Source organism: Magallana gigas, chromosome 1, assembly GCF_963853765.1.
Source record: "Magallana gigas chromosome 1, xbMagGiga1.1, whole genome shotgun sequence".
Lineage (NCBI taxonomy): Eukaryota > Metazoa > Mollusca > Bivalvia > Ostreida > Ostreidae > Magallana > Magallana gigas.
The window spans coordinates 18,220,497-18,234,643 of NC_088853.1; the positions used below are offsets into that span (position 1 = coordinate 18,220,497).

At 32.8% G+C, this 14,147-nt stretch overlaps 1 protein-coding gene across 1 annotated transcript; it reads left to right on the forward strand.

The window, feature by feature from the left end:
• The first annotated feature begins 7,598 nt into the window (after positions 1 to 7,598).
• LOC136275688 (fibrinogen-like protein A) lies at positions 7,599 to 10,025 on the forward strand. Its single transcript, XM_066085400.1, has 4 exons — positions 7,599 to 7,709; positions 7,985 to 8,081; positions 9,001 to 9,168; positions 9,772 to 10,025. Exons 1-4 carry the CDS (start codon positions 7,599 to 7,601, stop codon positions 10,023 to 10,025), a joined length of 630 nt encoding a protein of 209 aa, XP_065941472.1.
• The last annotated feature ends 4,122 nt before the right edge of the window (positions 10,026 to 14,147 follow it).

The window sequence follows — 14,147 nt, forward strand, 5'->3', positions numbered from 1 at the left end:
AGTCATTGTCAGAAAGATACACAAATAATTTCTCCAAAAAATTGACAGCAATTTTTTTCTCGTTAGACTTTTCTTCGTCACACAAACACACATTGGAGTTGTGACGTGATGTGTTTGATTTTAACTACACCACTTTGAGTTCAATCATTGTAACAGTAAATGATGTAAATTTTCATTTTCCGTCCTGTGTATGTGAATTGTTAGGGGGGTTTCATCCTCTTTTTTACCTCTTAGAATGTTTAAATGAATGGAGACCATTGCTAAGGAAAGGAAAGCTCGTGTGAAATCTTAAGTGAACCCAGCTACGAATGCGTTCGTGAAAAGCACTTACGATTTCTCATAAGAGATTTTTAAGATAAAATTTTACGTAAAATCTAAAGACTTTTTTTGACAAAGGCTGTGGAATAAAGTCGTTCGTTTGCAGTACATTATAAAAAAAGATTCAATGTAATTACAGTACTGTTTTAGTTATAGTCTTACGATTCATAGTAAATATAATTCTTTCATGTCACACTCACTTAAAGTATGACCCAGGTTATTGCTTCCATCACGTTTTGGTGATTTTTGATAAAAATACACATACCCGTGAGAGAAGTACAGCTGAATCAATGAAAAGAAAACTATACAAGAAATCTTCATTGACAAATTATCCCATTTTACTAAAAAACAAATAACAATTTATAATGGAAATGTTTACATCTTTTCTCCATTCGGAAACACTCCACACCTCGCACAATTTTTCAACCTTATCAGCCAGGCTTATTAATGGCTGATGCAATGCCTAATCCCCATAGACTTCCCATTTTGAGATGTGTATTGAAACATGAAGCGATAGAGGGGGGCGTTTCATCACAGATAATCTGGACTTTATTCATATAGGTGTATTTATTCATATTTGCTGTTTAAGAACAAAGATATTAATTATAATCGAAATATTAAGCGAAAAGTGGGGGAAGCAAAAACTCGGGGCAGAGTATAGTCACTTTCATACAGCACTTGGCTAATCACTTCATAGTCGTGTAAACAACATCTTATATATTTGTATTGTTGTATTTTCATTTCTAAATACTTTTTTTTAGAATCCTTTGACAAAAGTATGTTTGATGATGGAGTTAAAAAACTGTAAAGTACAAACTATCATATAGGGAAGAAAAATAACATTATTAACTTAATTTTGAAGGTTTTTCCTTTATCTTCGTACCGAGTTCAACCTAAGTAACATGGATCAATTTTATGCTAATTCATCGTTTTTTTTATTTTTATTTTTTGTAAATCAAATTAACAAATCTTGAGTTATCTGTTTTATATTTAGATAAATAACTAAAAAAGATATTAATGGTAACTTTACAAAAAATCTTTATCATAAACGCGACGACTTCAATGATTCTATCATCAGCTTTTCTTACTTCTATAGCCATATATCTTAATCACCTGTATTTGGAGTTTTGTCTCACGATTGATTCGATACGCAAGGACATGATGTACGTTTGATCAATTTCTAAAACGAGGCAATCTACGTCAAAAACAAATTAATTAACCAAGACCATAAACAGTCTCGATTAAACTCATCAGTTCTTAGGTTATGTGGTCGATACATCGGTAATCTCAGCAAATACAATCATTTGCTTGGTCAAATGCTAACTGACGTTTTTCATACTTTTTGTTAGAGTATTATTATTCACCTATTCGTCCGTTTTTTACCGATTACGACAAAGATCGCACGGTTGGTGTGTCAGGTCAGCAGATGCTGCTCACTTCTCCGTGGCACCGATTCTTCTGTATTTTTATAGAGGTCTGTGTTTGCTCTGCCCCTCTTCTGTTTTTGCTTTTTTGTTTTGTTTTGTTTTGTTTTTTTCTTTTTTTCTTTTGGCATTTTATTTTGAACACTGTTTATTAAAAAAAGTGTGAGAGTTGTCTTTAATATTTTCCCGTTAATACCCCCCTTCCCATTCTCATTGTTTAATGCCAAGATGTATTAATTGTATGTTAATGATTTAGTTCTACTGTAAATAAAATATTGAGATGACTACATGTATTGTGGTTTTTTAGGATAAATTTGCCGTGCAAGATACAACTGTATACATTTTAGTAAGTCTTGTAAACCTACTTGTATTCCTATGAAATTGCAATATACGTGTATATGTTTTCAAGGCAACATGTATCGTACTGAGTATCATTGAGGCAAGCACGTACATGTAGTGACGTTTTTAAAAGTACAAAGCCTAAGGGAATGTGACAGACTAATCTCCTAAATCTTGAAAAGTAGAGCGGAGGGTGGAGTGCAAAAGTACCTAAATTTAAAAAAAAATAATCTATTGTCAATTTAGTTCATTTCCGTAATCTAAGTTTACCTTTTTACATGGTTCCAAAAATAGGGAGGAAGCACCTATTCAACAATCACTTTCAATATATGCAAGGAAATTTAGGGACAATGTAGATACAGCAACCAAACTAACGCACCAAAGGGTGTTCATTTGTTTTCCCCAACATAACCTTTTTTTCAGTCAGTACAATAATTATAATTTTATTCATACCCTTGTGTCATTTGCAACAAATCTGCAATTAGAAAGGAATAGCAACAGGTGTTAACTTATTTCTAAAGTTTAAAAGCTATTTGGTTATCATTGTTTTAACGATCCAAACTACATGTAATTGTAAATTATAACACATTTCTTACTTTATATTGTGTTTCAATGGATTCTATCAAATATTTGCTGTCCTGCATCCGGCCACGAACGACCTCACATATACAAAAACAAAGTCTAGGAAATGCAAAATCCTTTACAAGAAGATGGGGAAATAAGATGGCGTAACTGCCTATTTGGTTTAGTCGTAAAATACAATTTCAAAATTAACATTTTTCATTAAATATATTTGATATGTTATAATACAAGTTTACAAAATGTTAATTTCTAACTATAACCAGACCAATTAACCTCCCTTCTGAGCTGCATGGTACATGGTCTTCGTATTGATAGATTCTAAGGCGATGCAAGCTATTGACAAACGAGTTGATAAAACAGGACTATCAACAGTCTCGTTCGAAGTAATCTTTTCGTAAGCTCTATGGTCGATACAACGACCTTGTCAGCAAATACAATCTTCCATATGGTTGCATGCTGACTGACGTTTTTACTTATTGTTAGACCATAATCATTCATCTAATTGTCTATGGAATTGTCCGTTTTTCCCCCGATTAAGACAAAGGGCACACGGCGGCCGTGACCGGTCAGCAGAGGATGCTAACTCTTCCGAGGCACCTGATCCTATCTAAATTGGAACTTCTACTAGTCAGTTTTTTGTACATGTAATACTCGATCAAAGATGGGTAGAAATTTAAAATTTCATAGAGGAAATTCGGACTAAACTATGAACTTGAAACGATTCATAAAAATATCGAAAATGAAAGCTGTCTGTATTTGTTTATTTTCCAGCCACCAAATTGTGTCATGATTTCTGATAATTTTTAAAAAAAACCTTGGTTTGAGACAATTTTGACAATTTTTGAATAAATATTTAGATGTTACTAGGATAAAAAGTAGGTCGTTCGTTGACCTAGTTATTTGAAAGTAAAAAAAAACAGCATCACTATACTAGGGCTCCATTGCATAATAAAAAGTGTTTCCTACTATTAGTGGAATTGTTTTGCACCCGAGTAACTCTAATACTAAGAACCATTCTGATTTTAAAGAAAGACTAATCGAAGCGTCAAGGAGTAGCTGATATGCTATATTCTTGGCTACATTTGGGAACAATTAAGAACTCCAAGGCCTTTTGTGGAAATGACGCTTTGGATATTTATTGTTGTATTTGTGTATCATATAAATCTTTCCACAAGACTTAGTACAGCTAGGTGATTTATAATCATATACAAATTATTATAATATTTCTGAAACACCCTCATTCTCTACATTCACTCATCAAATTTATCTGTAGTTAAATAATATTTAAATTACATATATTTAATTAAAATGACTCACTAAGTATAACAGCAAAATGAACTAATATGATAGTCGGGTTGAAAAGCTTTTACTTGTAGATATTAAATCCAAATTCGTGCTAAAAATTATATTACACAAGCGGAAATGCGCACTGACTCACTCAAACCCGAAAAACACACCCATTCATTCACTGATCAACCCGCCAAACGTAACCACCTGACCTCTCGTACTACTATCATACTATGAATGATTGTATGAATGAATGAAGCGGCGTAAATGTAAACAAATGAACAATGGGAAATAAAAACATGAAATGTTGAAATAAATGAACGCAAATATTACTAATTAACTAAAATAATTAATCCTGTGACAGAAGTCATAATCATGTATTTTCAATTTTTTAATAAAAAAGTTTTTTTTTAATAAAAATTTTTTTTTTAATAAACAAACCCCATATCTCTCTCTCTCTCTCTCTCTCTCTCTCTCTCTCTCTCTCTCTCTCTCTCTCTCTCTCTCTCTCTCTTTCTCTCTCTCTCTCTCTCTCTGTCTCTCTCTCTCTCTCTCTCTCTCTCTCTCTCTCTCTTTTTATCATATATCATTAAAATATATACTGTAAAACTTAAACGAATAATAAGGAAACAATGAGCAACGTTTCGAATTCTTTACGTTTTCGTTAACACTTAATGTATGTAATTATACTCAGTTCATACAATCATGTTTGTACTCAATTTTCAATTAATTTTATCGACCTTTAGATTTGGCATAGTAAGGATTTTGATCATTTTTTATTGTCTATTTTTTTTTTTACAATACTTCAGGAATGCATTCCAAATTTATAAATGAAATTTGAGAGTCAGTCATGGTTATAAGCGAGATATATACTTTACATTCCTTAGTCATGGTTCATGCTTAGTTTTTTTTTTCCATAGGTTCGTTATACCAGTAACGAATTGATTTCAAGCTAATTTTTTCTATCTTCCTATTAGTTTTAAGCCTATAGTAAGTAGACAGTTCCTAACGTTTGAACCATTCATTTTAGGTCTAAAACTGGAATTTACACTAAAAGATTTAAAATGTCAACAAGGAATTTGTTTACATTGCAAAGAATTGTAGACTATGGAACTCGCATATAATTCAAAGAAAGATACTCAAACTTTGATTGCCTATTAAAAATGCCTTGTTAACATTGAATTCGGAAATTATATATTTTAAGCAAAAATCATTATCTTTAAGGAGATACATAGCGTTCATTGCTTTGGCGTTTAAATTGTCCCGATAAGTATAAAATCTATATTTCTGAAAGATAAACAATCTTTTAAAAATGTTAGTAATTGCCTTTCAGCGACCATCCGTTGTATATCAATTCTTATCTATCGTTTTATATGTCATTAACGTTTCCTTAAAAACACAATTAAATGTGGGTTTCATTTTAGAGGATTGTTTACTTTTATTTCCCTTTGATGAGGCTGATGGTCAACAAACTAACCATTAGATATATCTAAAATTCTAATTTATGATTGGTTTACCCATGAACCAATGAAACTTTTTAAGACTATAAAAAACAGCTTAAATATAAATGAAAATAATTTGGTACTGCATGCTACAAGCAAGCAGCGTTCCGACTTTTCGTGCTCTTCTTGATTGCAGTTTAAACTAAAACACCAACTGGTTTCAACAAAATTTTGAATTTAAAGTAGACAAGACTAAACTGAAAAGACTTTAAGCTCAAACTCTTTTGACTGTAATTCATAGACTTTTTTGAAACGCTTTACCTACGCTGTAGAAATGTTTGTCCACTTCGTCCTTTTCGCCATTCTTTGGATGCCAGTAACTCTACAATCGATTAAAATACGGTCTTTTTTAGCGACACCGAGCTGTGACGATAGAATCTCCAACATAGAGTTTGTAGCAGAACATCAGGCTCTATCGCGCCGTTCATGTGCTGCTATGTGTAACATTAACTGTGGATGTTTTGGTTTCAACTCACAAGTGAATAAGTGTCGGATCCATCAGTCATGTGACTTCATGAACAATACCTCAACTGAAGATGGCTGGAAATATTACCAAATTAACAGTAAGTACTTAAACAATTAAAGGCCAAACTTTTAACAATCTTAAACTTGGAGATTGTAAGCTGATTTTCTTTTTAAGAAAAGCGTCTAACAACTGTACTTGCGGCCTAAAATTAGGAAGACAAAATGCAATTTTAGTCAATCTTGTATGACCTGGCGCAGATTGAAATTTTTAATCAGAATACTAGGAGAGAAGGAAATATATAAATCGGACTGATGATAGATTCTAATTTAGAACTGTAACAAAACACCTTTCTCACTTGGGTTATTTCGTAAGGTAAACAGTAACTACGCCCTATACAAAACAGCAATATACAGCATATGATTAAGATGCTTTAAAACATAGATAAGGACAAAGTCGAATGATAGAAAACTTTTGATTTGCACGCAATTTCACTTTATAGATATAACAGTTATTTCTGATTACTAGAACTTATTTTCTTAAGTAATTCTACACCTCAATGTTTTTAAACAAGAATTTTTATAGAAGTACATCGTTGCAATATTCAGACAAAACATACTAAAATTAAAAATAACGATGGGGAGAGATTTCATTCCTCTGATCATGAGTTTTGGCCAATTTAATTTGACATTACTGCACCTAAAATGCAATTTCAGCCTGAATAGGATTTGCTTTCAGTATTTTTGACTAAGCAAACGTATTTCTTCAGATATTGTTCTAAAGTATGCACAATGGTGACATCAAATAGACGGATTTGGTAAAAACAAATATACGAAGCTGCATAAGTTTTTTTTTACCTTTTTGCACTAAAAATTGACAATTTCAATAGTAGTAACTGTTACAATATGATTCAATATTAAAACTTTTTGAATATTATGAATTTTATCAGATAAATCAAGTATGCCTAAATAGGTATTTAGATTTTCTTTGACATAAGTAAATATAGGGGGTTAGTAATATCAAATTTGATATATTTGGCTTCAAAGGTAAAATTCTAACAACATTTGGCAATAAAAAATTAGACAATAAATATATATTTGCATGCTTATATGCCTAACGTCTTTATCTCTCTCAAGATTTAATTGTGTCATTGTCACACAGAAACTATATTATATGTTACAAACCTATCAAATTAAAAAAAACAAATAAAGCATAATAAAAAGAAAAGTACATTGGAAATTCATAAAATATCTTCTTTCTGTTATTTTTATTTTGCTTAAAAAACCTTCTGTATGAAAATATAGACATTCCAAAAAATTCTTTTTCGTTTGTTTATTTATTCAAAAGAATTTTCATTATGAATGTTGTGTAGCAATGAAATAGTGATCTTTTTGGGATGATTAAATAAATAAAATCAAATTCATTAAGATATAATGATCATCTGCGCAAGGAAATCAGCACTTCAGTAGTGAGATACCATGAGAAAACGATTTATGTAAAATAGCATGTAAATATTCATTTGGTTGAAACCGAGGAAAAACCTTGGTGGTTTTTTTTTTATTTTATGATTTTTTTTTTCTTAAACTTTTTAATTTCTTGTTTATTATTTCTTATAAAATGTAAAGATATTGAATTCTTTTCTATAATTTAAAACTTTAAGCGCCATCAGACTGTCAGGGTGTCATGGAGTCCGGACAGAGCTCTTCAGGATTATACGTCATTGATCCTTTTGGAGGTCAAAAGCAACTGGTAACTGTCTACTGTGATATGGAAACAGATAATGGGGGCTGGACGGTAAAATTTATCTATCTATCTATCTATCTATCTATCTATCTATCTATCTATCTATCTATCTATCTATCTATATCAATTTTTTTATCATTTTCAAACCTGTAATCTCTTGCTGATACTGTGAAAAGAAAATCGATAAAATTATTGCTTTTACTGCTCATTGCAGACAAAGAAAAGTCATTAATAAAAAATTAAATTCAATAAATGAAAGATTAACATTTAATGTAAAAAAAAAATATTGATTCAATTGTGTATTATAATATCTTTATTTCCTACAGGCCATTCAGCGCCGCCTGCGTGGTACCATGAACTTTAACAAAACTTGGACGGAATTCAAGAACGGCTTTGGCGTTCCCGCAAACGCTTACTGGATTGGTCAATAATATTAACCAATTGAATTTATTTAATTTTTTTTTAAATGAATAAGGAAGACATCTATCTCTATATGACCCAGTTTGATACTAGTATGTCAAGTACATACCTTTGTTACGCGTCAGTAAATGTGGCTTTTTTATGCGGGGGGTTGGGGGATTAATGCTAGTTTCTCGGTAAGCCTAAACGCACGCGTTTGTAAAAACTGAAAACATTGGAGTGTAAAAATACATCCGGTTTTTTTTATACCATGGCGTATTGTTGGACCATAGAAAACGTGTACCACCAGCGTAAATAGCATATTTTTCAGGATGCTTGTGGTCGTATTCAAAACGCTTACTTACTTTGGTACAACACAGTGGACGTTTGTGTTCATTATTCTTAATTCCCCATCCTTATTAGATATACAACGCCTGTGTAAGTACGTTAGTGAGAATGCAATTGATTTTTTTATTCACGAACTTTTCTGCACGCAAAAGTGTAAAAACTTCCGTAATATAATTGTGGGAACAATTCAAAAGTTAATAAGTTACTGCACCTCTCTTCAATCTGTAAGTAATACTTGACATGGGTTTCAGATAATTATGAATAGATGAAGCCAAAGCTCTTAGAAAACATTTTAATATATGATGAATTATCTAATAATTTTCTTAAAAGATGCAGCATTTAAAAGCAGCCTGATTTTTTTTTTTTGATAAAGTAAACGTTTTGTTATATGTTGAATATGTACACATTGTATAAAGTAAATAAACATATTTGTCACATACCTTTTTTATTTCTGATTTTAAAAAAAAGAATAATCAATGATTTTTTATGAAGAGAATTAACATAATGTAAACAACGTTTAGAATAAGTCAGTAGATTAATTTATCTATTTCATGATGACTATGTTAGAAATGATTTTTTTTTATTCTACAAATAGGAAACGACGTCATTCATCATTTAACAAATCGACAGCCGCATTTCTTGTATGTGATTTTCAAATTGATCAATGGAAGCATATTTCACCAGAAATACGAAGACTTTTCCATCGGTGACGAATCTACTAACTACCAGCTCCACTTGGGAGGACCAAACACCGGAAATCTAGGTAAGAAATTAAAGTTGCTTATTCAAATTACTTATATCGCTTTTTTTTGCTAAATGTATAGTGTATATATCTTTCGTAAAATTACATTTTTGATTCTAATTTGATGCAAAATACTTACTTCGCATCAATTTCGAATCAAAAATATAAATCTTTGCTGGCACTAGAGACCTTTAAGTGTTTTCACAACGTTTGCCATCACAATATCTGTAAGATTTAATTCAACTATATTTTCCCACTGAACATGCTTATACATGTAATCATTCGTACAATAGCAATTTTTACTGCCTGCCACTATTCTACTTCCTATAACAATAGCTTTATTTCCACCGCGATTGAATTATGGAATGATCGTTTTTAAGTCATACGCTTTAAAGTTATTAAAACATTATAATTTGCATTTAAAATTTAATTACCACTTTCTGTCTTTGTACAAAACCCTTCCTTTTAAAAGATATTCATAATTCGATATCGTCTAAAATGGCAAAGACTATCCAGTACCCCATTATATAATGGTAAAATTAGTTAAACAATTCATTTAGGATTTTTTAATTGCAATTTGCTAATAAAGATTAGATAACACTACGTGTATATGTTAAATTTCAGGAGACAGCATGATCAACACTGGCTCCTCTAGCACCAATCTTAATGGTGCGTCGTTCAGTACCGTGGACCGAGACAACGATCAGTGGAGTGGTAACTGCGCCGCTGAGAATAATGGAGGATGGTGGTTAAATTACTGTCACGACGCCTTCCTTAACGGTCCCTGGCCCCCGGAGTATTGGCACGAACCATGGATACCGACCATAACAAATGTCAACAACATAGCGGAAGTCAGAATGATGATTAAACCGACATAGATGCATGCTGAAATGAAAGAATGTAAATTGTTATTTACATGCAAGAAATTTGTTCCAGGCCCTAGGATCATGAAGCATTTTCAGACTTATGTCCAAATTTCAATTATTGATAAAATGAATACTTCTCATAAGATTATATTCAGAATTAATAACTTTCAACATAATATAAATACACATTTTAAAAGCATTTTATTTTTTTGATGTATTCAGCCACAATGAAATATGAGAGTGTACAAGTTTTGACTTGAGACCAAGACTGCTTCATGATCCTGGAGCCTGGTCTCCACACGCCTCGTCGTTGCATATATTTCTCGCTGCTAACAAGTCACCCTTTTCGCAAAAAAATCTTACGATTCATTTATATCATAAGTGAAAACTTAAGTTTTTGCTCATTTTCAAAAAAAAATCTAATGAGATTCTTACATGTAAAATTCAGTAACTTCACGATAGCATACATCATCTCGTGAGTATTTCAAAACTGTAAACAATCGTGAAGTGAAGAAAAATATACAAGACAGCAAAATTTAACGTTTTAAGCCAAACTATACATGTACCTTTATTTTGTATTATTTAGCAGTCTTTGTCAGAAAGATACACAAATAATTTTTCAAAAAATTGACGGCAATTTATTTTTCTCCCAAGATTTTCCTTCGTTACACCAAACACACATTGTAGTTGTGACGTCACGTTTTTAATTTCTACTACACCTGTCCACATTGATTTCACTCAATGTAATAGTAAGTGATGTATAATTTCAGTTTGCCGTCCTGTGTATGAGAATTTTTGGGGTTTTTTTTTCATATGTTTCTCCTCTTAGAATTATTAAGTGAATAGAGATCATTGGTAAGGAAAGGAAAGCTCGTATGTGAAATCTTAAGTGAAACCAGATACGAATGCGTTTGTGAAAAGCACATACGATTTATCATAAGAGATTCTTAAGTTAGAATTTTACGTAAAATCTCAAGACTTTTTTTCTGAAAAAGGTTGTGAAAGATAAACAGATTCTGTGTATTTACATTTTTAGTTATAGTCTAATGATTCTTAGTTAATAGAATTCTTTCATGCCACACTCACTTAAAGTATGTCCCAAGTTATTCCTTCCATTACTTTTCGATGATTTTTTCAGCTCACCTGAGCTGAAAGCTCAAGTGAGCTATTCTGATCACATTTTGTCTGTCGTCCGTCTGTCTGTCCGTCTGTCCGTCTGTCTGTAAACTCTTCACATTTTCAACATCTTCTCAAGAACCAATGGGCCAATTTCAACCAAACATGGCACAAAGCATCCTTAGCCAAAAGGAATTCAAAGTTGTGAAAATTAAGGACCACGCCCTTTTGCAAAGGGAGATAATTGGGAATTTATGAGAATTTTCTAGAAATTTTCAAAAATATTCTTCTCATGAACCATAAGACCAGGAAAGCTGAAACTTGTTTGGAAGCATCCTAAGGTAGTGTAGATACAAAATTGTGAAAATCATGACACCCGGGGGTTGGGTGGGGCCATAATGGGGGTCGAAGTTTAACATATGAATATATAGAGTTTATCTTTAAAAATCTTCTTCTCAGAACCTAATCGGCCAGGAAAGCTGACACTTGTGTGGAAGCATCCTCAGGTAATCTAGATTCAAAGTTGTGTAAATCATGACCCCCGGGGGTAGGGTGGGGCCACAGTGGGGGGTCAAAGTTTAACATATGAAAATATAGAGTAGATCTTTAAAAATCTTCTTTTCAGAAACTAATCAGCCAGCAAAGCTGAAACTTGTGTTGCAGCATCCTCAAGTAGTGTAGATTCAAAATTGTGTAAATCATGATCCCCGGGGGTAGGGTAGAGCCACAATGGGGTGTCGAAGTTTAACATAGGAATATATAGAGTAAATCTTTAAAAATCTTCTTCTCAGAAACTAATCAGTCAGGAAAGCTGAAACTTGTGTGGAAGCATCCTCATTTAAAGTAGATTCAAAGTTTTGAAAATCATGACCCCTGGGGGTAGGGTAGGGCCACAATGGGGGGTCAAAGTTTAACATATAAAGTAAATCTTTAAAAATCTTCTTCTCAGACACTTATCAGCCAGGACAGCTGAAACTTGTGTGGAAGCATTCTCAGGTAGTGTGGATACGTAGTTGTGAAAATCATGACCCCCGGGGGTAGGGTGGGTCCACAATGGGGGATCAAAGTTTTACATAGGAATATATAGAGTAAATCTTTAAAAATCTTCTACTCAGAAACTAATAACCCAGTAAAGCTCACATTTGTGTGGAAGCATTCTCAGGTTGTGTAGATTCAAAGTTGTAAAAATCATGGTCCCCGGGGGTAGGGTGGGGCCACAATGGAGTGTCGAAGTTTAACATATGAATATATAGAGTAAATCTTTAAAAATCTTCTTCTCAGAAACTAATCTCCCGCAAAGCTGACACTTGTGTGGAAGCATCCTCGGGTAGTGTAGATTCAAAGTTAAAATCATGACCTCTGGGGGTAGGGTAGGGCCACAATGGGGGGTCAAATTTAACATATGGATATATAGAGTAAATCTTTAAAAATCTTCTTCTCAGAAACTTATCAGCAAGGAAAGCTGAAACTTGTGTGAAAGCATCCTCAGGTAGTGTAGATACAAAGTTGTGAAAATCATGACCCCTCGGGGGTAGGTTGGGCCACAATGGTAGGTCGAAATTTTACATAGGAATATACAGAGAAAATCTTTAAAAATCTTCTTCTCATGAACCATATGACCAGGAAAGCTGAAACTTGTGTGGAAGCATCCTCAGTTAGTGAAGATGTAAAGTTGTGAAAATCATGACCCCCGGGGGTAGGATGGGGCCACAGTGGGGGGGGGGGTCGAAGCTTTACATAGGAATATATAGAGTAAATCTTTTAAAATCTTCTTCTCAGAAACTTATCAGCCAGCAAAGCTGACACTTGTGTGGAAGCATCCTAATGGGGGGTCGAAGTTTAACATATTAATATATAGAGTATATCTTTAAAAATCTTCTCAGAAATTAATCGGCCAACAAAGCTGACACTTGTGTGGAAGCATCCTCAGGTAGTGTAGATTCAAAGCTTAGAAAATCATGGCCCCCGGGGGTAGGGTTGGGCCACAACGGGGGATCGAAGTTTTACATAGGAATATATAGAGTAAATATTTAAAAATCTTCTTCTCAGAAACTAATCAGCTAGGAAAGCTGAAACTTGTATCGAAGCATCCTCAGGTAGTGTAAATTCAAAGTATGTATTATGTATTATTGAACATTGTCCAGATAGTTTGTATTATGACTCCATTAAGCTGATTTTGTCATACCTATTGTTTTTCAGGTGAGCGATGTGGCCCATGGGCCTCTTGTTTTAAAAATGCACATACCTGTGAAAGAAACACAGTTGAAATCAATGATATGGAAACTATAGAAGATATCATCGGAATGAAAACAAATTTCGTTTTATTTTCTCCATTTGCAAGTACTCGGGACACCTTGCGCAATTTTTCAACTTTATCATCCAGGCTTATTAATGGCTGATGCAAAGCAAAATCCCCGTAAACTTTCTATTTTGAGATGTGTATTGAAGCATGAAGCGATAGAGGTGGTCGTTTCAGCACAGATAATTTGGACTTTATTCATATAAGTGTATTTGTTCACATTTGCCTGTTTGAGAACAAAGATATTTGTTATTATCGAAATATCAAGCGAAAAGTGGTGGAAGCAAAAACTCGGAACAGAGTATAGTCACTATTACAAAGCACTAGGCTAGTCACTTTATAGTCGTGTAAACAACATCTTATACAGATTTTACCGCGCTTGTATGTTGTATTGTTGTACGTTCAATTAGGTAGATTACTTTTTTAGAGTCCTCTGACAAAAGAATGTTGGATAATTAAGTAAAAAGTGGAAAGTGTAATAGACATTTTCAAATTTTCTTGAAGCAGTTTTTTTTAATCGTTACTTAAAACTGCATTGGCACAAACAAATGGGCTAAAATAATGCATTAAGTAGTTTTCGAAAACAATGGAGCATTTAGTTTTAGTCATATGGTATAGAACTTGACTGTTTAAATGAGGTTTTATATTTCTAAATATATATCTAAATAAATCACAGTCTCGTGATAAAATGTTATGTTTTGTAAAGAATGCATCTTTAC

What these genes read in the sequence shown, in the direction of transcription:
- LOC136275688 (XM_066085400.1), top strand. Translation starts at nt 7,599, where the DNA reads ATGGAGTCCGGACAGAGCTCTTCAGGATTATACGTCATTGATCCTTTT. An exon ending in CAGATAATGGGGGCTGGACG is followed by an intron (nt 7,710 to 7,984) that starts GTAAAATTTATC and finishes TATTTCCTACAG; the next exon opens with GCCATTCAGCGCCGCCTGCG. An exon ending in ACCAAACACCGGAAATCTAG is followed by an intron (nt 9,169 to 9,771) that starts GTAAGAAATTAA and finishes GTTAAATTTCAG; the next exon opens with GAGACAGCATGATCAACACT.